This window comes from Zosterops lateralis (genome assembly GCF_965231275.1).
Source record: "Zosterops lateralis genome assembly, chromosome: 15".
Classification (NCBI taxonomy): Eukaryota; Metazoa; Chordata; class Aves; order Passeriformes; family Zosteropidae; genus Zosterops; species Zosterops lateralis.
In genome coordinates this window covers 9,955,658-9,983,145 of record NC_139775.1, presented here as the reverse complement: position 1 = coordinate 9,983,145, position 27,488 = coordinate 9,955,658, and the positions used below count along the sequence as shown (strand labels likewise).

Genomic DNA, 27,488 nt, shown 5'->3' with positions numbered 1-27,488 from the left:
AAGTAGCATAGCCTAAACTCTCAGTCTCTTCTTTAGGGTCACAAACTTGGCTGTTCTTGGCTTTGGACTTTGTATAATTTCTTAATAAGTGTGAAAATAACTGATCTTTTTGCTGCACTTTTGCAGCCACTTTTGCTAATTGTAAAACCTTTTTGTCTTGTTGCAGAGTTCAAGTATAGATTTTTTAGCAAACCAAGGATTTGATTTTAATAAAGTTTTTCGCAATGGTGAGTTGTTCTGGGTTTTTATTTTCAATTTCTTTCAATGTCTGCAAAATCTATGATGACACCTTTCATTGTTTTCTGCAGAAAGAAATAGGGTTGCCATCCATGATACTGTCTTAATATGTAGTGAAGTTCTAGAATTACTCTTATCCAGTCTGCTGTTGTGCTGATGGTAACTCCCTTTCAAAGAATTCCTTGTGTAGTTCAGCAGAACGGAATTCCCCCTAACGTGAGAGATTGATTGGGTTTTTTTTGTGTGGAGACAAAGCATGGATAGAGAGAGAGTGACAAGGTATGGAGTTGTGTAATAAATACATCAGTAGCAATGTTTAGAGAAGGGATCCCAGTGCACTGACTGGGGCTGCTGCAGTCTGTTGTTTCTGCTGCACAGAGCAAGGAGGGAAGTGCTCAGTACTTTGTGGCTGTGAGCTGCAGCTCTGCAGTGCTGGGGCCTGTGCCCTGTGCAGAGCAGGCTCTGTGTGCAGAGCTACCAGCTAACCTGGCAGTGCTGGAGGCTAGACAGACACATCTGCAGCAGGTCACTGAGAGGGAAGTGTTTGCTTTCAGCCTGCAGGGGTATAACAGAGCCAAATGCTTGAATCCCTGTGCATCTCTAATTTGTCTCTAGTTATGATGAGCTTCTACTTTTTTTGTTAGGAATTCCCTATTTAAATCAGGAAGAAGAGAGACAGCTAAGGGAACAGTATGATGAAAGACGTTCTCAAGCCAATGGTGCAGGATCTCTGTCATACATTTCTCCTAATTCCACAAAGTGCCCTGTGACAATTCCTGAGGATCAGAAAAAGTTTGTTGAGAAAGTAGTGTAAGTACCACTGTTTAATATACTCTGATGTTGTTAAAACTGAAATGTGAGCAGTAGTGATATTTTCATATGTTGAAGCCATTTCTGTTAATTCACTGTTTTTAAAATGCTGCTCTTTTTGTTATGAAGCATTTTCTTGTCTTTTGGAGACAAAAAATAAAAAATTGCAAAAAATAAATTAGGAGATATAGAAGCAAATAATCTGTTTCTTCCAGGGAACAGATAGAAGACTTAATAAAGAATGAAGAAAGTGAAAGTTTGGAACTGGAACCATGTACAGGGTCAGTTTCTGAAATTGCATCTTTTCTAAAGATATTTTTTATTTTGGTCATACAGAATTAGGGGAGTGACAGGGAAGAATATGTTTACTTGGGTTAACTAGCAAAATCTGTATTTGACTAATTTTTGAATGGTGAGAAAACATGGGGATGTATATGGGTATTGTAATTTATTTTGAGCTGTAACTTCTGCATATGTAAGAAATGTCTTGTATGTGTGAGCTGCCTTTTGTTACTGCTGTTATCCATAAGCCTTGGAGATGCATTTTATAAAGAAACTTTTCAAATCTATTGAGCTATTGGTTGTTCACAGTTGGCAGTGTATGACTGTTTTTAGTAGGTCTCCTTCCCAAATTTAGCTTTGGAAAGTAGATATTTGGAGAGTATGATTATTAAAATTTTTTTTAAAAAATTGGATTTAGAAATAGAGCATGGTGGAGCTGGGGATAAGGTACCATCATTGTATCTATATTGAGTGATCATGACTACAGAATACTCTCTGATGAGAAGATACATGGGTAACTGTAAAATGTGGTATAAATGCTTTTACAGTTTGGCAGCTGAACAGCAGAATTCAGTCAATCTCTTCCTAGCCTCTAGTTCTGGTAGCAGTTAGTCTTGATTTCAAAATCTTTCTACAAAGGAACACTTAGAGTCAGCTTAAACTGGAAATCATTATTAGGAGACTCTCTGTAAAAGGATTATTAGTAACACAATTGTCTTTTGGTTTTAGATTTCAAAGGAAATTAATTTATCAGACCTTGAGCTGGAAGTAAGTTACTGGTAATACTGCCTTACTGTATATTTTTAGTACTTTTGATAAGAAATCTGGGTAAGATCTGATCTACCTAACCTTGGGGTGATTGGTTTAGACTTTTTCCCTTTAAAAGAAGACTTTTGCAATGTTATGAAGAAGAATTATATTAAACTTATTTGTGATGATTAATTTAGATATTAAACTTAGTATTTGTTTTATCATTCCTATGTAAAATCTCTGAATAGAGCAGCACAGCCTAGAATTATGTAACAAATGCAGCATCCTAGGTTTTCAGAGAACAGAAAATGCATGTGCTTACACAGATTGTGGGCTTTACCTGAAAAAATAATAGTTATCTAGTAGGTACTGGTATGGTTATAGTGTTCTGTTGGATGCCAAGCAGAAGCATTTCTGATAACTCAGTATATTGCCTAAATAAATCCCTTAAGGCCTTAGGAAAAACCCCAAGGCTGTAGAGTAAGATTTTCACTGCTCTGACTGCAGTAGTAAGATGTGGAAAATATGCAAGTCTTTTTTTTTGTATGCTTAGTTAATTCAGTGTTGCAGCACTGAATCTGGCACTCTGTTACTTACCCTGGAAGCAGATAAAATAAAGCTACTCTCTAGAAAATGGAATCTCAAGAAGTGAGCTCGAGAACTAATCTGAAAAAAGCAAACGTGTTTGCAACAAGTTTTCAATGTCATTTTTTTTAACATATCTATAGAATATTTATAGCTTCCTGTAGCATGTAGTTTTATGTTTGTCTGACACTTATCCTTGCATCTTCTCTGAGTGGATGGAAGAATGTGTTCTTGAGTTGTGTTTTTTTAACATTCAGCAGTGTTGCTTTAGGTGAGTACAGCTGTGTACACTGTGTGTGTACTGGAGAGAGAAAGCCAAGCTGTAAAGGTAGCATGGAGCTAATTAAAGCAGAAGAGTGAAGTTATTGATTGCCCTTGTGTCCTGAGCTCTTCACAGGTCCTTTTCTCTATTGAACTATTCTCTTGTGCATCAGTGTTTTGATGCATGCAGGGTTTGTGGTGTGAGGCAGCTTGTGAGATGGAGGCTCAAAACTGTCTGAGGAGTCAGGGTGGAAAGGGCACAACAGTGTTTGGAGTGTTGCTCTCCAGTGCTAATTTTAGGAGTAGCCAGAGGACAAGGAAACTCGCTGGTTCTGCAGTGGTTGCACACTTGTGGTGAGTTTATTATAATGAGGTGATGAGAGTAATTGCTACTGGTTAAGCAGGAAAAGGCAATATTCTCTTACTTTTGCTATCAGTTGGGTGCTCTATGGCTCTGTGTATGGTGTTGTTTTGGAAATTAAATGCAATTGTGGTAGTGTGATGAAATCCTGTAGCATAGGTGATGGGATTTGAGTTAATAATTGCTATTAAAATCTACTGCTAGGAGAAAGTTCAGGGTTGTTAATAAATCCTCAAATAAGTGATGTATTAAAGAGATGCAGTCTTCAAAGAAGCTGTCTTGGGGCTGCAAGTAAATGAGAGCATTCTCACCAGCATTTTTGTTTCGGGTTTCTTGAAAGCAAAGATTCTACATTGGTGATATTAAGCAAACTTCATCTAGATATTTCATCACAAAGTAAGAAGTTACAGGTTCTACAACAATAACATGGGAAATTGTGTAAGTGCTAGTTCTTGTTAGGTAATGCAAGGAGAACAGTTAAACTAGCCTATTGCTTCAAATTTTGCATTATTAAAATTAAAAAGAAACTTATAATAGTTCTTTTACACCTAAGACTTATAGAAATAAAGAAACATGGAATTTCTGAAGTACTGTTGTGGTTTCAATATGCTAAATGCCAAGTGAATAGCTATTAATATTTACTTTTCATTTGTTTTGATGTAGGTATCCAAAAGGTATCCACGTGGAAACTCTGGAGTCAGATAAGGTAACCAGGCCTGTTACTGCCACTAACGTTCAGTCTATTGAAAGGAAATTGTACTTCTCAATTTCACCATCTCTCCTGATTTTAGATTGAACTTGAGCTTTGTTATGCATATGCAAAGTATTTTAAATGGAATATAGTGCACTACTTTCTAAATGTTATATTTGACCAACATATGGAGTGTGGCATGTATTTGTGTGGCTTAATATTACTTTTTAAACAGACACCAAAAGGTGTTTTAAAATAGAATGGATCTGATATTCTGTATTAATGAAAAGCAGGTTGTGATCTTAGAGGAAAAACAGCAGCATCACATGCTGTGTCCTTACTTCCCAGCACAGATCCCTGCTTCAAAAGATATTTCAAACAAACTATTTACAAGGAAATGCTGATAACTGTTTCTGAGAAGTAAAATTCGGGTTTAGGAATTAGTTTTGGTGGATGAATCAAATACAGCTTTCTAAAGTAAGCTTCTGGGAGTAGGTGATAATGTGGTGCCTACAATAGAAACAGTTGTGTTGCCAAGTAACTGCTGCTGAGGTATGACAGCTTTCTTTACAATGTAAATCTGCAGAAACTTGCAGCAACCTTAAATCTGAACTCCTCAGTCATTCCTCAAACTATTCTGTTTTAGAAGGAGAGATACATTGTTATTAGTAAGGTGGATGAAGAGGAACGAAAAAGAAGAGAGCAGCAAAAACAAGCAAAAGAACAGGTAAATAAATTCAATTCCATGTGTTTATGTGAGAGGGGAAGGGTGAGAATCTCTGGCTTCACTCAGCAATGCAAAAATGCAGGATAGAGTTTGGTATTGTTTCCCTTTGGTTTGCTGTGGCTAAGTTTGATTTTCTAAATTCTACCAGGTAACTTAGGCTTTGCACCAGAGCAAAAAGAGTTGCAAGACACTCTAAATTTTTTTAAAAAATCAGAATTTGTGGAATACTGAATGAGTGTTCTGGAGTAGTGACCACCTCCTTATGTGGATCTCCAGTCTCACATAAATGTGGCCTAATATGAGGAAACATCAGTTTCTTGCAGAAATTCTTGAGCAAGTTGTTACATGGTTTGGATTCAGTCTCCTCTCCTCTTACAAAGCTTGCTTTCTCTTGGTTATCTGAGTTAGTGCCTTGTACAATGAATGTATCATTTCTGGATAGACACACACACACTGTTCACTGCTGCTGTGTTAACAAGCTGACCAGGAGGTCACACCTGCTGTGTTCAGGCACTCTCTCTGTTCATGGGACTTAGCATTTTGCTTATTGAGTGATGCAAATTTCAGGAGGTCATAAGACTTGAATTGTGGGAATTCCTGATTACACTCTTGTGATTTGTGCCTTCATATATCAAGATAAAGTCAGTTTGGGTGCAGCAAATGATACTTCTATGCAGAAAGCCTTTTAGGAGGGAAAGAGATATCTAAAGAGACATTAACTAATGTGACATCTCTTCTTCCAGAAGGCAAGTCAGGAACAATTTACTTCTACAGTAGACTTTTCTGAAGCATTTTTAGTGGGGGTATTACTTGCTTGGATTAGTGGCATTCAGAGCTAACTAAAGTTAACAGTGAGTGTTTTTATTGAATTTCAGCTGTGGTTGGATAAAGACAGCTAACACAAGGCAGAAATTACTTCCCTAGACCTGAAAAAGAAAAATCTGTTACAGAACAGTTTGTGCTGTAGTCAGATCCCCCCAAACCAATCAGGACTCAGTTTATACAACTACAATATTATATAATGTGTCACACATTTTGATGTTTCTTCTTGGTTTTGTTTATGTAATTAATGAAGAATGTTTCTTCCCCAATCTGTGTTAGCATAACAGTATGGTTGATTTAATAGGAGTAGCAATCAGGATTCCACCTGTTGCATATATAACAATTCATGTGAAAAGTACAGCTGAAGATCTGTAGGTTAATTTGAACACCTTCTGAGCTGTTTGCAGTGTCACAGCTGCAGAGCACTACTGGAGATCTTGTGCTACAATGAGCTGACTGCAGCTGTTACTGCTCTGGTTGGGGTGAAGTTACCCTTCTTTGTAGCAGCCTGTATTTTGCTGTGCTTTGTTTTGTGTCTAAAACTCCAGTGATATCATCCCTGTGTTTTGTCTACTGCTGAACAGCACTTGCACAGTGTCAAAGCTTTCTCTCCCACCCTCCCCCAAAAGCAAGGAGGCTGGAGGGGATGGGCTCTCATTATCCTTATCCACAAATCTGAATTTTGGGTGAGGGGAGTGAACAAAGGGCAGAGTGGCTGTTTAGCTTCTGGCCAGGGGCAACCCAGGACAGCAGCTTGTGACTTGTCCTACTTGACAGTGAACTAGAGCTACGTACAAAATGGGAATTCTGTCAGTAGCATCCTGCTTTTACATCTTGTGTCTTCTAAATATTGACATTTCCTTTGTGTTCTGTTCTTGGCTATGTATGAGAAACAGTTTGAGGCAAACTGGGAGCATCTGGCAGTTTGCAGGTACAGTTTGGTAATATTGGTGTTTATGTTTCACTAATGTCAGAATCTTTGCTTACAGGAGGAGTTGAATGATGCTGTAGGATTTTCCAGAGTTGTTCATGCCATTGCTAATTCTGTAAGTTAATGTGATTTTTAACCTACCTTTGTTTATAAGAAAAAATAAGTAATTCAAAGAAAGGATTCTTTTGCTGTTAAATTTTGGAAAATAAGATGAAATATAAGTTAAACAGACATTTTATGTTGCTTCATGTTTTACAGTGGTTTGGTGTAGTGGGTTAAGTAAGCTCAAACTAAAGACTGATGTGAACAATCTTATTTGTAGGAGTAGAGAGTAGGAATTTCTTAGGGCTCTTATGTAAATAAACTTTGGTGGCTTTTTTTTCTCTATTCTGAAAAGATTGTGAAGTTTCTTCCTTTTTTTTCCTAGCAGTTAAAGGCTACCAAAAGACTGTTGTCATGTCAAATGAATCAAAGTTAACATTTAAAAAACTGCTTGAGCTTTTTCAAGGAGCTTGCTTGTACAACATACGGCATGAAAGGTCCTGCATTTTGAGGAGCCTGACCATGCCCTTAATAACTGTTATACATTATTACCATAAGGAATATATTGTGTGGTGTTGTATAAAGTAATGGACTGAGAAATGCCTTGACTTCAATCTTAAATACATTACATTTGGAAACCAAGCTGTCAGTAGCTTTTCCAGTACATCTTCTCAACGAATGAAGCTGCTGTGGAAGCCTGTGGTAAATAGGTGGGAGTGGAGGAAAAAGAGGTGGCTGCTCTGTGAGAATGGAGTGTGTGGGGCAGGCAGAGAGCAAATGGGGAAGTTTGAGTGTTTGTTCCCACCTGCCCTTGGCTGGCATCTGGAATAGGGGTTTTCACAGAAATTCACACAATTTCCCTTTGCCATGGCCAGGACTGGAAGTGTAACAGGCATTTCATGTTATTTGCACAGGGCAAGCTTGTTATTGGGCACAACATGCTGCTGGATGTTATGCACACCATACACCAGTTCTATTGTCCCCTACCTGATGTAAGTAACCTTTTGAGTGTTCAGATGATGAAATAAATGCCTTAATGTATTTGTCTTTCAGTCTTAATCTCCACACTTTCTTCTGAATGGAAGAATTTGTCAGTCTATAGAGAATTATAGAAAAGTATTCTAAGAAAGTCCATTCTGGGCTACTGCCTTATTGTCGTAAATATTTATGTAGAAAGTTCAGTTGGATTGTTCTTCTTTGCTTTTTAAAATGTCCAGATCAGGTAGTAGAATTGTAGTTTTTGCTTATATCAGGTATATTTAACTGCCTGAGGTGTTATAAGAAACTGGTGTGGAGCTTGAGCACAATTATATGGCATTTTCCCCTTTGTAGTTTGCAAAATGGGAATGTGTGTTTTTAAATAATATAATACACTTAATAAAAAGATAAGCTGTAGCAGGTTGATGTTCACTGGGGTGAAGAGGGGTAATGTCAGAATAATTGGAGGGAGCACACTTGGGGTGCAGCAGGGCAGTCTAACAGTTCATGACTGGACAATTCAGTTAAACTAAGCACTGTGTTGGCCCCAAGAACATTGTCTGAGCAAGCAAAAGGTTTCACTGGGAGGATGGCTCACATGGCATTGTTACTTGCAGTCTTAAAGGGCTTGGGAGTGTTTGGGGAAAGACTTGATCATAAGATGGAGAAAGAAGTTTGGGACCGGTTTGGTTGGTGTTGGAACGTAAGCAATTGTCAGTAGTTGCTGTGTTTTTGACCCTTGGCAGATCCGAACCTGTAGACAGTCACTGCATACCTGGAGTGCCTGCTTATATTCCATTGAAATACCAAATGCTGGGAGCACTTAAGACCTGTTAACTAGGCTGGAATCAGAAGTAGCCTAAGATATAAAACAGGATAAAATGTTGGCAGTGACAGAACATTTATTTCTCACGATAGACAAATCAGAAGTATGTACTCTGTAGTTGTGTGTGACTGCAGGTGGTGTCTATGGTAGTGCTGACAAATCCATCTCTTGCAGTGAGAATTCAGTTACTGTAGCTCACTTCTGGAGGCTGTTTGGGTAATTGTAGCACTTCACTGACTTGGATTTTATCTTTGGGTTTAATGTTAAATTAGGACCTGAGTGAGTTCAAGGAAGTAACATCATGTGTCTTTCCCCGGTAAGTTCTTAGTTCAAACTTTCAACCATTTCAGTAGAGTTTTAGCAAGCTGATATTTTTTTTGTCCTAGCCCTTTACCCTAGCTGTTACTGGAAAAGAAATTTGGATCAGGTTAGGTAAATACCATTTTTAAAGTAATTTTGAGTAGCTTTTTTTCAGAAAAGCAGTGTTGTTGGTTCACTCCTTGGCAAAAGATGCACCCTTGCTACTCCCCTGGGTTTGGCATGATGTTTGGTGTTTTGAGTCTACACTTGATTTGGAACAAGATTTATTTGCTACTAGTTGTTAGCATCTCTTGCTGTTCCCTTGGTTGCTGTCCTTTTTTCATGCTGAACAAAGCCAAGGAATGTTTTGGCAGTTCCAAATCCAACAGTAATTTTCAGTAGGGTGTATCTGCTGTTTCCCAGCTAATACACTAAAACATTTTTTGAGGCTCTGGTAAAATGGGTATTCTTCTGTTTCAACCTACTTAGCTCTTTGTTTCTAGGTTACTGGATACTAAACTGATGGCAAGTACACAACCTTTTAAGGTAAGTTACTATTAATAGAATGATTTGAAGATAGAAAATTGCATTAATACATGTGTATTGAAACAAATTACACTTCTTTGTATGGAAAGATGTCTAGTAATATTTTTTGTGATGCTTCTTTTATTGTAGAAGAATAATTTTTCTTTACCCCTTATCCAAACTTACAGAATTTATAGAATGCAAATTTTTAATTTTCTATTACTAACTTTTGTGTTTGAAGTTTTATGGTAACTTGGCAGCTTTGGATTTCAAAATATGTAGTTTCTGCTAGGTAGATTTTGTGATTAGTAGATTATTTTCTTCTTAAGTAGCATGTCCCGTCAGGAGATAAAAAAAGTGCTGTTCATGAACAAATAGGATCTGGAAGCTGCTTGTATATTCAAAGCCTTAGAGTACTGTGAATGCTGACTTAGATTTGTCTGGAAAAATGCTTTATCATCATTAGGTTCTCTTGTGGCCTTTGCTCAGTGGGTAGTCAGCAGGAGGAAAAAATCACAGGTTTCTCTTAAAATCTCTTAGAGCATGAGTTTTATTCCTCTAAAGAAGTATTGGAATAAGTGTTCATAAGCTCTTGTTTTCCCATGTGCCTTTGAATTAATTAAAAAACATGCTGAGGAAGCAGCATCTCTCTGTGCATAGCTCTGTGACTCCAGAGTATTGCATAAAGTGCTATTAAATATACGTGTAGGTATTGTCAGGCTTGTGTTGCACACTGCTGTGGTAAGAATAGAGGCTTTGGCATTCTGAAAAATAAGAATCCTCCACAAGTTTTATGTTTGGTACAACTGTGTTGATATTTCTAATTCTACAGCAGATGCTTGGGTTTTTAGGCCGTTGTTACAAAATCCTGCTTTGGGATGCCACATTAATGCATCGTTTGAGCTTGTTCATTGTACTTAGTTCTTGGTAAGTTTTCAGTCTACAGACTCCATGAGTGTAAACAGCTGAGCTTGATTGAGAACCAAAGGATACCTACCTGGTCCTCACAGATCTCAGACAACTTTAAGAAAGATTGTGAGAGATGTTTTGCTGTCTCTTGCTGTTGATTCTGCATGTTTCCATTGTACTGATTGACAATATATATTTGATTAAGAGCTTCAGTAAGGAATTAATCTGTAATACATCTTTGTGGCTTTTTATTTTATGCATATAATTAGTCAGTAGATCCACTGATTCTACTCAATTATGTTGAAGTGTAGGATAACTTTCTGATTGTCAGGCTTCTTTCACTGTCTCTGTATTACTTTAAATCAGCAGTATTTACACTTGTAAAACTATTCAAAAATGTCCAGTCAGCAAGCACATTTCAATACTCACCTTGAATGCCCTCAACCATTATAATCAATATTTAGAATATTTGCCCTGCTGTTTGTGCTGTCTTTTCCCTTGCCACATGTACCCTGCATGAAACCAGACTCAAATAGGAAGATTACTTTGGCATAATCCCTCAATAATTCTGAGCAGCATTAATAAATGCTTATGACTCATTATGATGCAAGTGAGGCAAAGTAACTGAAATTTGTCTTGACATTCCTCTGGTGCATTAGTTGAAAATAGGACTGTGTGTAAATCCTTAGAGAACACAAGGTGGCAGCAGTAAATACTCACTTGATCCTGTTTGATTTCAGTTTCCAGGGAAAATGTGCTTGACATTGGCAATTAATGAGGGCTTTTCTTGCAGGAGATCATTAATAATACATCGCTTGCAGAACTGGAAAAACGTTTAAAAGAGGTTCCATTCAGTCCTCCTAAAGTTGGTAAGGATATATGAACATGCTGTTATTTCTGTAATGTTTTCCTCTTCCAGAGGAAACAAAATGCTTTGATTATTTTTGTTCTTGGTCTGAAATATAAATTCCCCTGCTAATACTTAGTGTTTTGATGAAGGGACTTTAAATGAGGGCACTGTACATACAGTGCAATTATATTAAAAAATATACCTGGAACTTAATAGGAATCCAGACAGTAAAAGAATGGACGTGTTCAGTGAACAGCAGTTCCATCATCTTTTAGGTTGACTTTTGGGGATTAATTTGAAATTTGTTGACAACTTTCATTTGGTGCTTGTCCTTCAGATCAGAGCCAGAGCACTCCAGGAGGCCCTTGGACAAACAAAACCAAGAAAACTTACAGAGTAATCACTAGTCATGTGTGTTTTAGAAATTATTAAAGTTTTTTAGTAGGAAAAAGGGTTTTTTCCTTTGAAGGGAACACAGGATACTTAATCGAAGGGCAAGCTTAGCTCTAGAGTTCTGAGATTTTTCTTAGGCTGCTGATTTAGAAAAGGGAGAGCAATACTGAATAGTGGAGTATGTTGAGAGGGAAAGTTTCAATGCTTGATCGAAATCAAGATGAGTAGTACTTTTTTATATTGTTGAATGTGCAGAGAGAGCATAAACACCAAGTGCATTTATCAGTAAAGATGTTCTTAAATCACTTAGTTTAGTCTTCATTTAAATATCTTGAAAAATCTGATCATAGGTCAATCAGATTGTTGGCAAACAGGTTAATAGCAAAGCTTTCAATTAGACTGAGTGTCTAATGCCAGTCAGTGTAAATGCAAGTCAGAAAAAAAGATACTCTTAGTGGAGAATTCTGCTGTCATTGTCTTAAAATTAATACTCCATTTTGGCTGAGGTCTGGGGATTAAGGGCTTTTTAATAGGAAAGACTTTCCATCTTACGAACCTATTCTTATTTAAAAATGCTAAATAAAACTTCTTTTTTAAGAACTTAAGAAAATTCAAAAATTCTGAAAGTTGTACAAACTTCTCCAAATTATGCTATGCTCTGACAAAATAAGCCTGTGGGTAAGCATACTGAGCTACCTTTATATACTCTGATAATGTGTTTCTAAATGTGTTTTTCCCCTCAGAAAGTGCAGAAGGATTTCCAAGCTATGATACAGCATCTGAACAACTGCATGAAGCAGGATATGATGCTTACATTACTGGACTATGCTTCATTTCCATGGCTAATTTCCTAGGTACCTGTGAAGTCTTTTCTAAACCTGCTCCCTGGTGCTGTGTGTACCTGCTTATTACACACTAAATTTATTCTTCATTCATCAGGTTCATTCCTGAGTCCTCCGAAAAACCATGTGTCTGCTAGATCAAAACTCATTGAACCTTTTTTTAACAAGTAAGTAATTGTATAAAAAAACCTGGTAAAATGTGGAAGTACAACACCAGCTTTAGCAGATCTACCTCTAGCCTTGGAATCGATAGCTAACTGCATTTTTCTTTAAAATGAAGTTTTTTTGGCTTTCTGATTCATACTGTAGTGCTGGAGAGACTATGAAGTAAATACCTTTTCTTTTGAGAAAGATGATTTACTTTCTGTTGACCTGTGAAAGGACACTTAGAAGATTACCTGGGCTGCTTTAATGGCCTTGCCCATCTCACTGTAGAGGATATATTTACAATTTAGGAAATGATTCCTGGAGTAAGCTTTGGGAGTAGTGGAACTGGAGAAAAACTGGTCAGGTGTTCTTTATGTTGTAGGACCCTCAGTAACTGGTGATAGTTAAAACTGAGTGTGCTCAGCAGACTGGAAAAACTAAAATATCCCTATGGTAATGTCAGTCCAAATAACCCAAAGCATTGGTATTAACATTGTTGGGTAACCCATTTTTAAGATGGCATGAGAAATATACATATATGATTTATGGGATGATGCTGTGAGCACTATTTTGCTTTTGAATTGGATCTTCATGCAAACTCCTTGACCACATTGAAGTAAGACTTGGGGAATCTAGAAACCTTTAAGCACAGAGTTGATCCTTTACATAATTAATCTGTAGATTTTACCTTAGGAAACTTCTAAAGATGCTGCAATCTGTCACATAAAGGAAGAGGGTTGAAATCAAAAAGATTCTAGTGCTTTGTTTAAATTCAGGAGAAATTCCATAATTTCAAATTTGTAATACAAGAGTTGGCAAAATTAATTATTTTAGCTTCAGGTGACCCACACAAATGAGGAAATGATTGTGATCAGTGGCTTTCACCTTTCATTGTTCTGAAAATCATGCCATTATAGTGACAGCAGTTATGTGATTCTCTTGACACTGAGACATGTTTGGCAGTAACTCCATATATTTTAGCAGGTGTTACAAATATTCCCTAGATGAGACATGGACCCACAGTGACTGCTTGATTTGAATGTGAAGTTGAAGATAGAATTGATCAACACTATTTCATTTTAAGATGGGGTTTGTCACTAGGTTGTTTTCAGGAACACCAACACACACGTGCCAAATAGTAGATGCCAACTAAGCAGGTTAATTTTTTCAATCATTAACCAAAATTCTTTCTAGAAATGCATATTTGCAACAAGTACAAACAGCAGCTTCTAGAGCTGTCACAATAGTACATTAAATCTAAGCTTTTCAAATTAATTATGTACTTGAAATGTGGCATTTCTCTAGGAGTGACATTTCGAAGTTGTGAGAGTGAGTGAGAGGAAGCCTGCTGTGTCTGTTCTGGCTTCAGAGTTAACACTGCCTGACTGTAATGAAAGGAAGAGTTAATGAACTGTAGGGAGAACAGCTGCCTTTTTTTTTTTTTTTTTTTTTTTTTTTCTTTTTAAAGCAAGAACTGAAAATTACTGTTAGCAAGAAAAGAATGTTTATCCATTCTGTCATTATTCAGAACTTGTAACTTCTTGTTTCAGAAAAGCTATATATTCTTTTTAAATCACGGAAACTTGGAAGACTTACTGTGTCTTACTATGATATGATTTTAGAAGCTTTGCCATATTCTAACTAACATCTGCCACATCACCTAAGTCAGAGCCTAGAGATGAGACTGTCTCACCTTTTCCTTACAGTGAGCAGGCCAAGGCTTGTATTTGTCAGGCTCATTTTTTCTCCTATAATGCAAACTAACAAACCAGAATAAGACAACTCTTTTAGTAAAGATGGTTTAGCTACATGTCAGAAGTCAGAGCTGTGTGGTGTTTGAATGAACAAGTCTTTTGCTTCATTCACTCAATCTTTGCCGGTCTCTCTGCAGCAGGTGGTGTTTTTAGCACCTGTGGCAGCATCCAGGGCTCTGCAGTTCAGAGTTCCCTAAAGGTCCCGTAGTGAGTGTGTTGCTTCTGGGGCTTTTTTGGCAGGTATGCTCTGGGCTGCCAGCCAGCTTCCTGCTACACCTTCTTGTCTCTAGTTTGTGGTCTAGAATCCTTCCCTAGCTGAGCAGCCTCTCTTCCTACTGGGGAGAAAAAAAACAATGTTCCTCCTTCCTCCAGAAGTTCTTCCTGATCCTGTGGGCAGCAGTCAGAACAAGGAAACCTTTTCCTTTGTGCTGTAGTCATGTTCTTCAAGCAAAACACAAACTACAACGTGCAAACAGTAAGCTAAACAAATGGAAGTTATACCTTGTGTCACAAGTTTTTCCTGAAAGAAGCTGAGCACAGGAGTTCAGTGTAAGGCAGCTATTTAGAAGCAGTGTTCTCAGTTTGAACTATTATCCAGATAGTCTTGAAAATGTCCTTTAAAACACACCATGATTCTTTGGATTACTTATAAAGTCCTAATTTCAAGATCTCTGCATATTACATGTTAATACTTAAATAGAGTTTAGTGATTAAACTTTCATGTCATTGCTAGGATTTTGGAAATGTTTCCTGTTTGAATGGGCTTGTCACTAATGTGATTTAAATTAGTAAATTTAAAATTTAAAAATCTAGCTTTGATTTTTTTGAACTTAGATTGAAGGTATTACCTACTACTTGAAGGTAGTACTTTTTCCAAGAGTAATTTTGATGTCTTTCATTATGTCAGCAAAATTGTGGAAGTTCTCAGCTGGCTGTTCAAGAGTGATGGCCAAGAATATAGGTTAATGTCCATATAGGTTAATGATGAACATAGGTAAAATCTTTAGTTTTAGGGCTTTTGTGAGAGTGGAACTGATTAAAAACAGACTTTCCCTTAGGGTTGTTTGGCTCTCTGAGGCATAGTGCAGTGAGTTATATGATAAACAACTCAATAGGCCAGGAATTCCAGAGATGCATTTCTGTAATCTTTATGCTTTATTGTATATACAACATCTTTGAAAAATCCTGTTTGTCTGCTGTGAGTAATCCCTGATGAACATTTATGAGTTGAGATGATGGGACTCTTTATTGCAGCATCTAAACTGTTGTGTGTATAATTTGGATACTGTTATTGTCTCATGTACTTTGGAGTTGGTTTGGATTTTGTTTTACTGGTTTAGGACGACAGCTTTTCCATATCTTCCTGCCCCCACCCACAAGCCCCTCACAAACGTTGAATGACAATGTTATTTTTTATCTCCTTGGGTTTGAATGCTGTTTATTCTTTTGATGTAGCTGGAGTCAGGGGGTGGAAGAGGTGTAGAGAAATGAGAACACCATGTTTTATTGAGCTGAATAGCATCATGATCTGTAGAAATAGAAATTAGCTTAGAAATGTTTTTTTTATACAATGGATATCAGAAACCAAAATCCATGCAAATCACTTGGGTTTGTGCTATATTTGTAGAAAGTTTCTCCTAGGGAGCTATGTACTCTGGTATTGGAAATCCCTCAACTTTTCTATATTAATTTACTTTTCTTGGCAAAATTACTGCAAAAGGAGATTGGTGTGCTTTGTGCAGTTTGACCAATAACTTCCCACTCACAGTGTAGGAGTAAACAGTTGCTGTTCTTGTGCTTGCAGCCACATGTGGCTGAAGTAGTCACTGGCCTGGACTGGTAAACTGGGCTGGGTTTAAAAAAATGCCTTTTTTTTTTTCAGCTGGATCAGTTTCTCTCCACAGTTCACCACACAGCTCTGAAAACTTTTATCCTAGCTCAGTGCAGAGGAACAGTGTTGACTCCTTGAGACTATTTATGCAATGCTGTGACTGGCACAATGATAGCCTTACTCTCTTCATTTTATTTAACCTTCCACAGAAACAATTAATTGTCTTCCAAGTAGCTTCCTCAAAACACCTCATAGTTCTTACTGAGAAGTGGATCCTCTGACTGTGTGATCAGGCTGTAGTCTCTAAACAGTGTAGGAAATAACATTTTTTTAGCTTGGTCTGCTTAGCTTTTAAAGAAATGTAGCTAAGACACTGATTTTCACAACATTAACTCAAAGCTTCATGAATCAAGCTAATTTCATATAGAATTCATGCTGTCATATAGAAAAATCTTATTAATTTGAATGTTCTGCAGATAGGTGAGTAATCTTAGAACCACAGTTATGGATATTTAATTATGGATTATGTTGGAACTCAGTATTCATAATCTGTGTGATGTAAGTTGGTGCTACAAGATGCAGTTACTTCTGTAACACACCTGAAGTGCACTTAATGCTAAAATCAGTATTAGGCTGCAGGGAGAATGTGTGTTTGTGTGTGTGTGTGTGTGTGTGTGTGTATGTGCACGCTGTTTAGTGACGTAATTGTTTGGCCAAACAAATGAATGTAGGATTTGTCTTGGGGAATAAAAAACTGATCCTAATTAATTTCAGGTATATGTATTTTGTTTGGCATAAATCTGTTCTTGCAGTTGACCACTGTATTGCTTTCCTTAATGTGATAAAACTTGGGGAAGCTTAACTAGTGTTTCTCCCTGGAAGTATTTGTTGTGTTTTTAGTAAACTTCATCTTTATTTTTATGAAAACCTGCAAAATTTACTATTTGAGTGCTTTAAAAAGTAGTAGGTTGGCAAAAGTTTGTTCAAATAACTCAGCTTAAAACAACCTGCCTTTTAAAATTTTTAATAAAACCTACCACTTTTGCTGTCCTGCATGGATGATGGACATCCTTTATCCAAAAAAGACTAAACTGCTTTTACTGACCAGCAGAAAAACTGTATTTAGCCTATTTAGGCTGTGCTTATCCCTTGCACTGGGGTCTAAAGAGGGCTGTGTCTCTTACTAACAGTGACACTGACATTTCGGATGAAGATTGAGCACAAATCATAGGTAATAAATCAAACTGAGCCTCTTTTGGCAGTCTGCAGAGCAGCTTACTGGGAGAGCACAGATTCCAGTTCTCTGCCCAGCTGGGTCCCTGTTATGGTGCTGTGATCCTGCCTAGTGCCTTCCACCAGAGTTGGAGTGTAGTCACATCCCTTCTGTTGTGCCTTGGTTTGGGCCTTTTTTGCCCTTGTTTTCTTGAATAAATAAAATTCCTGGTGTGATGCCAAGTAACTTTTGAATCTGGTTATTAGAAAAAATAAAAAAACTATAAAAAGGAAAAGGTCTTCAGGCAGAAATTTGCTGATGGTTCTTTTCCATTTTGCTTCTAGGCTATTTCTTATGAGAGTGATGGACATACCATATCTCAATTTAGAAGGACCAGACTGTAAGTAGCTTCTTTCATTGTAATCTTAGTGCCATTCTTACAAACTTCCTGGAGGAGGAAGTGTAAAGATTAATTATGTACATCTAAAGCAAGGATATCAGCATATCTATCAGCTGTGTTTAGGTTATTAGCTGCTTATGAAATGATTTAAATGTGTCTGTTCCCTTGTTTTCCTTTAACAAAAGAGTAAATCTAGACATTCTTCAACTTTGACCAGAGAATCTGCATTATAAAGGGGACTGACGAGAATAATTCAAGTTAATGTTACTAAATCAGTGTTTGAAATTAACAGATTTATTTTTATTTTGGGTTACTCTTCTTATGTACCATATCACATAAAAAGTGCAATCTTTACACTGTCCCCTCATCCCAGCAGTAAATACAGAATGCAAACTAGTGAATAGCAAATGGTTCTGAAAATCTTGTGGCCACTTTGTTTCTCAATCGACCTGCAGTAGTACCTCTCCTTAACTTCAGCCTAAACATCAGGATTCTTTTGCCACATGGGATTATGATTATGGAAAAATACTGCTTAAAACATTTTTACCTTTCTGGTTATTTCAGTTTACAGATCTGGAGCTGTAATTAGTTGATAATATATTTAAATGAAAACAGATTCTGCTAATTTAAATGTCCTTACTGTTATGGGATGTTTTATTATGAGGGGGAAAACTTTGGATGAGGGTTCCCACTGATGCCATGACTTAGGAAAATGTGAAGCCTTGGAGGTCAATCTGGGTCTTCAGTAGATCAAAGCATAATTTTATGTTGAGGGGTCAGATACACAATGTCTTGAAATTTATACCCATTTGGAAGCAGTACTGATGTGGACACATTTTCCATTCCTTGCATTGGAAAGCTCAGACTGGAATGAGACTCTGTTAGGTGCCAGTGTAATAGTAACAGAATGCAGTTCTAGAGAGATGGAAGTAACTGTTGGAGAGGAAAATACATGCTGTAAGGGCATATATTTAATTTTAAATTCAGTTAGGTGGTCAGATCACTGAGCTTTGGCTCTGCTGGAATGATAATCTAATTATGTTGCATCTTCCTTCCCCAACTGTTTGATACTGAGTGGAAGAATGGGTAAATACTTTGGGTCATTGAGAGAGTGCCAAAGCTACTAATTTGTAAAGATGCTACTTCCACTTGCTGGCCAACTTACAGGATTGTTTTGATACTTTGCCAAGAAGGGTTGCCAAAAAAAGACTCTGCCTCTGAAAGTCTGTCTCTTTTATCTGAAAGCCACTCCTGTAGAACAGACTGATGCAGATGTTCCAGGAGAACCTGAGCCAGGCAGGCTTTCTAAGGCTCAAAACAGAAAGCATGGCAGGGGTGGCATGTTGGCCTGGCTGTTTTAGCCATGCTGTTTTACCTGGTTTTGGGGGTTTTTTGTTGCTGTCCTGAGATGCAAACCCCACTGTAGGTTGAGGAAACTGTGTGGTGGTTTCTGTAGGGGGCCGTTTTGCAGAGAAGTAAAGCCACCTAAGGAATCCAGCCAGGTTTCTGTGGGAGGTGCACTTGGAGTCTGTATTTTTAAAAGAGAATTGAGGCACAGCTGACTGGGTGACAGTTTTATGTTTCTGTTTGTCAGGTAGTGAAATAGCAAGTTTGTTCAAGTTTTCCTGAAATAATGGATTTCGGTAATGTGTGCTAAGTTAAATAGTATTGAATATGTGAATGTGACTTTCATCACCTTATGTTATTGTATGTTAAAAACTCATTTAAAAGAATGAAGTTGCTGCACAAAATGACTGCAAAGCAGAAAAAGAATCAAATTTTTCACCTGAGTAGGGAGAAGTTAGAAATTTTAACAGCAGATTCACTGTGAATTTAAGAATGAACAGATACAGCAAGGTTAGAAATAGTTTATTTTCTCTAATCAATATGAAAAGACTGTGATATCTGAAACTGAAGTTGTTCATGCTATGATTTTCTACTACTGGATTACACATAATTAAACTTTGAGTTGCTCTCTAATAAGCTGTACAGCAATGAATTGATCTTCTGTTGCTTGTGAGGTTTTGGTGTTTGACTTGTATAGTGCAAAAAGTTGAATTTTAGCTCTTAAAAAACATTTTCTTATTAAAGATTTATATTTCTTAAATAGGAATGTCCTTTCTATTTAAGTAGCAGACTTAGGGAACAGGATTTCACCTGTGCTCATGAAGGGATTGCTTTCCTTAACTACTTGTGTCTCTGTCCTGAGCCTGACTGAGCTCTCAGTGCTAATGGACACCTGTAGTTTCTTACTAGGAAGTTTCTGGTCAACTCAGGCTAACCTACTCGTTTAGGTGAAACAAATTAAAACACTTAGCAATAATAAGTGGCTGATGGTCTGATTTTGGACATCTGCTCTATGAATGAGATACACCTTGGGAAGTTCTCAGTTTTAATACTGAAATCTAAGGGGATCAGAAACTAGAAAAGTTTGTGTTACAAAAGAATGCAGGAGAGTAAGTCAGTAATCATTCACTAAAATGAAAAACAATCCTTATGTCTCTATACCAAAAGAGGAGAGAAGATTTTCCTGACTTGAGAGTGTTACCAGGTGGTCAGATTAAAATCTGATCACATCAAGCTGTGTGTAGTTAACCCTTGAGTTATCCTGAACAAAGTGGAGCCCCACATTGCAAAGTGGAGCACTCGACACTAATGGTTCAGCTTCTGTCATCAAATGTAAAATTACATGTAAGAGGTAGCAATGTGTTATACATGACAAAATAGATCTCTGCAGATACCTGTGGAAAGGCTTAATTAATGCAAATAGTTTTGTAGGAAAATGTAAAATATTTCAGTATCTTTGCCCTTGAAAATACAGTGTTCCACTTGTTTCTTTATAAAATATGATAGGAATTCACAGGTTATAAAAGCTCACATCTCTAGTGAAAGAACTTCAGGGAGAATTGTGTAAAAGTTAGATACATAATGATAATTTTTGCTGTATTCTTACCTCTTCCAGCAGTTTGATTTGGATTCTCTCAAATTCACAAACCTTAAAATGACTTTGAATATACACTAAAGACTTCTGCACTTCTTTAGATGTTGGCCTTGATGAGGTGTAATTTTTAGTAATAATAAAATGTCAATGTGTATATTCTAGCTTGCATCTAATATTATATGAGAACTGAGTTGAACATTGTTTCACAGGAAGTTTTTTATTAACAGAAAAGTGGCAAAAATTGAACCATTACTAAGAATTTTTTAAAGGTGGAGCATGAAGAGGCTTTTGATTTTTTTTTTTTCTTCTGTCTTACAACTTGATTTGGTGCAAGGAATGGGGAGGACTTCATTTGTGGGTAGGAAATGCTGTTTCACTTCTTAAACAGATGAGCTAGTAGGATTTAGTATATCTTTCATGCCTAAGTGCAGGCACATTCTCACTGTAACTGATGTAATTTCATAAATCTTGGCCTGTTTTCTTACTGAAAAAGGAGAGTGAAGAAAAGAGCTACATGACCACAATTAGGGTCTCTTACTTTAACAAAAGTATTTTTGTTTTGTAGTGCAGCCCAAACGAGATCATGTTCTTCATGTAACTTTTCCCAAAGAGTGGAAGACTAGTGACCTATACCAGCTTTTCAGTGCCTTTGGTGAGTGATACAGTCTGTCTTCCTTTTTTTTTTTTTTTTTTTTTTTTTTTTTTTTTATTATTAACAAGTTAAACTTCTGGTTTGTTTTGTTATTTTTAGTCTGTGGGTGCAGACTTATTCCTAGTGCAGGTAATGATGAATCTCTTCTTGTAATTTTTGATTGGTGTCCTGTGGACTTTGTAATGTGTTGAAAATTACTGTTCTTATTAACTGCTCTTTAGAAATCTTTATTTGGTGCTTGTTGAATATTGTTGATCTTCTATCATTTTATTTACAGCCTCTCCTGAAAGGAGATAGGAGTTTATATAGTTGGATAAAGGGAATGGGGATTGGTGTGAGGCAGGTCGAGGCTTTAGGAACAAGGTTCATCCTGTAGTCGGTGTAAAGCCAAACTCCACCATGTGTCAGTCTAGGCAAGCAAGCAAGCTTGAAGATAAGCAGTTTGATTTCCAGATTGTGAACACCATCCAGGTGAGAAGAAATAGCAAAAAAGGTAGTTAATAACTGAGGACCAGTAGTCCTGTTGTTGCTCTAGTAAGTAGAAGTATAAAATGTAGGTACTTGGACAGCTGGACTAATTGATGGTGGTCTCCTGCTCCTTCTCTTTGGCTTGGCACCGTGTCTGTGCAGGGTCTCGGGAGCTGTATCAAACTCCCGCAGTTCAGTGAGCATTCGACGGTCACTGCAGGGGTCAGTGTAGGGGAGAGGATGTAACAGCCCCGCCTGGGCAGTGCAGAGCTGGCGGGGCTCTCCGGGGCAGTGTCCGGGCTGAGGAAGGAACATCGCTGGGATTCGGTCCCGGCGGATTTTCACCTTCGGCTCCGTGTGCGGGGCCCGGCACGGCCGCCAGGGGGCGCGCCCACGCCCTGCTGGTGCTCGCTGTGGGAATTGCCAATTCCTGGGTTTCTCCACATTTCAGGGCTGAATGTTTGCATATTTCGGTTTGCAAACTCCAGGTTCCATAGTTAAGTCTTTTTGCCATGGTGTCTCAAAACAAACTGCAGAATATTCCTTCCAAAATTCTGGAATAGAGACGTACCCATGCGTTTCCAGTTGTAGGTGAATAGGGGCAGAGTGTTTGAGTGATTTGCCAAAAGCTTAAAAAAAAAGGGCAGTAACAGACATGAATTATCCTAATTTATTACATCATTTAAAGCAAAGTGTCTTGAAATCAAGCAGTATTAGTCGAATTTTACAGAAAAATTATTTTGGAATGAATTGAAGCAGTTATAATCTTCCATGAAGCTTCTAACGAAATATGGTGAAACAGCTGAAAGGGCTGCAGTGTCACACTTGGAACTGGTTTACATTTGCTACTCTAGAAGGGGTGTTCATGATTCTGAAATCCCTCAGGACTGCCTGCATACCAAGTGGACACCTGTTCATGCAAGATGTTTTTATAGTCTCAGGGGTGAATGTAGTTTCACTGTACAAGTACTTGCAGCACTATGCAGTCTCTTAGAACACTTCAAATTCTTAAATTTGCATTGTTTATTTGGTCATGATGATGAAATATGAAGTCGTTAAAATAGGATTTGCTAGAATACAGCTTTAGTTTATAGCCTTAAGGTTCTACTTAAATTAATGTCTTTGCACTTTTGATTAAACCTTGTACTATCAAAGTATTATGAAAACTACTACTTAATTACCAGTAAAAGTCATGTAGGCAATGTATAAGAACATGGTATAAAAAGGAAAATGTTTCAGTGATGTAATCCATCAGTTTAATTTTATTCTGTGGAATTAATCTTGTTTGCATTTTTATGCTGATATATGGAGAATTTTCAAATTTCTTTATAGAAGAAATAGATGTTACTTGCACCTTCGTAGCATAGTCCACTACTGGCATTCTTCAAAGTATTGAAGACTTAATGTATTCTAGAAGTGCAGAGAGAGAAATGTTCTGGTTTATTTCTCTGGAGCTGGTGTTCCATTACATTGCTGTCCATGGCTTATCTGCACTGGCCTTGCAGTGAGCTGGCACAGGGCTCTGGTGATTGCTAAATATTGTACTGCGGCTGCATTTGCTTTCCAAATTTTATTTGCATTTCACCATACTTCTGAAATGCACCATATTTACTGAGTGCCTAGCAGTATTGCTGAATGATTTGATTTATTAATCTTATCTCTCCTAAATTCTTACTTCTTAATAATGATGAAACGTGGCATAATTTGAAGAGAGCATCTCTTTAAGCATGGAGAGTTGCATAAGAGCGTTTGTTGCGGTTCACTTCAGACTGGAACTCAGTGTCTGCAGTTTAATGTTTGGCTTTCTTTAAATTCTACATTTAAAATGTGTAAGTCTGAGTATAAAAGCAACATACGTTGGCAAGTATTGAAACCCTTTATTAGCTAAAAATACAAAGTCAGAAGTCATACAGTACAGCAAGACTACAAGAATACAGCAGCCTTTCTGCAACAATCAATAAGGATCTGATACTGAAATAATACACCACCAATAGGTTGGATTTTTATTAATTAATTTTTATTTGGCACTTAGTGAAAATATGGATGTTGAAGTCCATTTGAATAGTAGCTGAATTCCTTCAAGAGATATTTTTTTTCTATCACTAATCCTCTTTCTTATTTTATACCGAGGGTACAATTGCAGGATATTCAGGAGAATTTTTCTGTCTGATCTATGTCTCAGTCTGCTCAGGTAGATTGAAATCAATTAACTGTATATATAGGAAAGGGACACAATCTGGACAGCATTTCTGTGTTCCAGAGTTACAATGGAATATGGTCTCTGACATCTGAAATGATTTTTCAGGAAATTTTGATGATGATACACAATATATTATGATACATGAATAATTTTAGAGCAAAGACTTGTCAATGCATGTAGAGCAATATGAATTTGTACAGTAATTTCCGCCCTTTAAAGGAAACTCAGTGTTGGGGTCCTACCAAATGCACTACAGTTCTGAGCTGCAATCGTGAGTCAGCTCGGGCTTTTCTTGTGTTGTGAAATGTTAGTGTCCTGCCAAAAGAATGTTCTGCCTACACCAGAGCCTTACCCATAGGCAGCAAAGTTCTGTATTTTTCAAAGACAGAATTATTAGAAATTGAGTTTATGGGCCCTAAATAATGTTTAAAGAAATTGTAACTTCGTGGTGTAGGCTCATCCTAATAGCAGCCTTAGCCCTTCAGTACAGGGAGATGTGAGAAACCATACTGAATTAATTATGGTTTTGGCAATGATCAAAATGATTATAACTTAATTCCTAAATAGCTGGCTACTCAAATGTATAGCATGTGAATGAAATCTATCTAGGCTTTTTTTTTTTTATAATTAGAAAATCTGTTTATAATCTGGCCGGATTTCAGAAGAGATTTCTATAACCTTGTAACCTGTAGACTAAATTAGATTTCAATAGATTAAACAACTGAGAATAAATGTATTTTAAGCCCTTTTGCATCATTGTTTTTAACCTTGTAATGTCTGAAGGTTAAATGGTGGCGTAACATTATATATAACTTGATTTTCTAGTCTGTGTGAAAAAAATGGCACCAATTTTCAATATCTGAATTGTACTAACAGTAAAGTGCTTAGATAAGGACAGGAGATGTAAATGGATTTCAGACTATAATAAGACCTTGTGTCTGGAATGGGAATCCTTTCCTCTGCTTTTGCTTGATTATGAGCTCTTTTAGTGCTAATGTGACATTTTAAGCCATTCACATAGAAAATGCACTAACTGGTTGATGAATAGAGGGACTTACTTCCAGTCACTGTTCCATTGTAACAGCTTTCAAATGAGGTCCATGATTTTGTGCATTTGTCCTCATATTGACTCAAATTAAGTTTTTTATTTCACATCCAGGAAATGATGTATAATGGGATTCAGACAAACCAGAGTTTGAAAATTTAGTGTCCCAACAGTGAGTTCTCCATTGATGTGATCAATCTTCTACCTACCTCTTTTGACTGGAATTTATCATCACTCAGAGCTGTTATTTATTTGAGTAAAGGACTGAAATTCCCATAAAATTGCTTCAGTTGATTTTGTAGACTCATATAGATACCATGAAGGGAGGATTTGAGGATCTGAGGGTGTACAGGATGCACATGCAGCCCTGACTTGCTGAACAGTTCCAGGCCCTTGTGCAACTGGGTCTGAAATACACACCTTATAGTGGACAAAAGCCTTCTCAGGTGCAGTTACTCTTGCTTGGATTTTTCATGTCATGGCATATCAGATAAAAATCTGTGACTGAGTCTAAAATAAAAATAGTCATAATAATTTCTTTTGCTTTTTCTAGGTAACATTCAGGTTTCGTGGATTGATGATACATCAGCATTTGTATCATTGAGCCAGCCAGAGCAAGTACAAATAGGTAGGTGTTGCTGGATTTACTTCAGCATTAAGACTTTAACTGGCTCCTGCAAAGTGCTCTGAGCCAGCAGGGTCTGTGATTCCAATGGCAAAACCACTGACTTGCTCAGAGGAACTGGACTTCTGTAGCAGCAGCACATGTGTGGCAGCAGAGACAAGCCCAAACTGGACTTGGCTGGGAGTTTTGTGTTTCATTCCATGATCCTCCAAGTACCTAAACCTGTAGGTAGAGTAGTGCTGGTTTCTTCACTTGATGCAGTATTTATTGAGGCTATTTACTGTTACTTTGCACAGAGTAAAACTATCAAAGACTTTTGTGGCCTTTGCCTCCAAATACTCTTTGGACTAACACATTTAGTTTGGTTTACATTTGCAAGGAACAGATGCAGAGAAGCCTTTTGGTGCATTGCAGAACGCATGCAAAATAATAATGCCCAAAGAACCTGGACTGCTAATGTGTTTACAATCTGTTGCATGAACAATGTGCAGTCTCTCTAGACTTAAGTTTTTAAAATTTTTAATTTTTTTTTGAACAATTGAAAATATTGCTGTTGAAAATATTACTGTTAGTTATGTGGGAAAGCAGTCTTTTTAGTGTGTGGGAGTTTTAGGTTGGGTTTGTTTGTGGTTTGGGGATTTTATGTTGATTGGGGGATGGTTTCATTTGTGTTTCAGAGTGGGGTTTTTTAAAGATATTTGATTGAGTGTAGTTGAACCCACAAGCTCTTAGTGGTTTCTGTACTTCTTTTGGGCATATATTTGAGGACTCACCCATACCCTTACTTCAGGGAACAATGGCTGGAAGAAGGCCATTATACTGGGATATGTTCTGGTAGTGTGATCCCCCTTTACTGAAATGCTTGCATCAAATGCTGTGGAGCCAGTGAGAGCAGCAGTTTATGTAGCACTTCTGATCAACTGGCCAAAATCTTGCTGCACTTAAGAGCTCTCCAGGCAGAATTCCCACAGTTAAGTTCTAAAAAGAAAGAAAACAGATTAGAAAACCCCACTGAGTTCACCATCATCTATCCTTACTAAGCTCAAATAAAGACGCTTTCAGGGTCTGGATGTACAATCAGTACATCTCTGTAATTCCTTATTAACATCCTGGGAGTGTTTATCATACTTCCTCATACATTCATAGCTCCACAGAGGATTTTCAGGGTTCACCAGAAGTCTCCTTACAGCAATGGCTCCTTAGCAGTGAGAGCCATTGTTTCTTCATCTATATATAGATACAAGAATGAAATAACTTCTAATGAGAAGTTCCAGTAAAGAATTATGTCAAATAAAGCCTTCCTAGATGCTGCTACAGTAAATTTCTCACTGCTTTCACCTCAGTTACTTATCCATTGTCTAAATGCTTGGCATATACGTTATCACCATTACTTTTTGTTGTTGTCCTTTGGTTTGGTTTGGGTTTTTTTGTTCTGTTTTTTTTTGTTGGTTTTTTTTTAATAGCAACTACATATTTTGAAAAGAACTGAATGTCTGCAGAATATTGAAACTGAATTTTTCTGGCACTGCTCTGTGTCTTTCTTTGTGCTTTGACAAACAGGGAGGATTGTTCTGTGGTCTACGTGCTGGGAAACATGTTATTTGTTTGAAAGCTCAGGTGATTATAGTCTTTCATAGATTTTTATGAAATCAGGTTAGCAGAAATTCATATACTCAAAGCAGTGAGCCAACCAAGCCGATAAACTAAAGCAACCTCAAATACCAAAAATTGTGTGATTTTTTTTTTTTTTTTTACTGTAAAATTGCTTAAAATTCTTGGTATTTTGTTGGTTTGGTTGGTGTTTTTTTGGGGTTTTTTTCCTGTAATAAATACATTATAATATCTATTCTGTTATTCTGTTCCCTGATCTTAAATTTTTAATTAATTGTTTTGGTAATAAAACTGTTTGTACTTGTGATTTAGTGTGATGTGCTTAAGTGAAGAATCTAGGAAAAACTAATAATGTGGACTGTTTTTTAACCAGTTTCTATAAGTGTCTGCATCTTCTGGACTTTATAAAAAGCCTTGGAAGACTGTGAAACAATACAAATACAAGATCTTGCTATGGGTGTACTTCTGTGCTTACCTCT

At 37.2% G+C, this 27,488-nt stretch overlaps 1 protein-coding gene across 1 annotated transcript in view; it reads left to right on the top strand.

The window, feature by feature from the left end:
* The window catches only part of PARN (poly(A)-specific ribonuclease), a 45,989-nt gene that overhangs the window by 2,451 nt on the left and 16,050 nt on the right, over positions 1–27,488 (top strand). The window contains exons 6-21 of the mRNA XM_083872542.1: positions 167–227; positions 882–1,047; positions 1,263–1,328; positions 2,059–2,097; positions 3,950–3,992; positions 4,624–4,704; positions 6,516–6,572; positions 7,414–7,491; positions 8,576–8,619; positions 9,107–9,149; positions 10,831–10,906; positions 12,024–12,134; positions 12,220–12,289; positions 17,412–17,467; positions 20,974–21,060; positions 25,327–25,401. Coding sequence (XP_083728668.1) covers positions 167–227; positions 882–1,047; positions 1,263–1,328; positions 2,059–2,097; positions 3,950–3,992; positions 4,624–4,704; positions 6,516–6,572; positions 7,414–7,491; positions 8,576–8,619; positions 9,107–9,149; positions 10,831–10,906; positions 12,024–12,134; positions 12,220–12,289; positions 17,412–17,467; positions 20,974–21,060; positions 25,327–25,401 — 1,153 coding nt within the window. The remainder of the gene's footprint in view (positions 1–166; positions 228–881; positions 1,048–1,262; positions 1,329–2,058; positions 2,098–3,949; positions 3,993–4,623; positions 4,705–6,515; positions 6,573–7,413; positions 7,492–8,575; positions 8,620–9,106; positions 9,150–10,830; positions 10,907–12,023; positions 12,135–12,219; positions 12,290–17,411; positions 17,468–20,973; positions 21,061–25,326; positions 25,402–27,488) is intronic.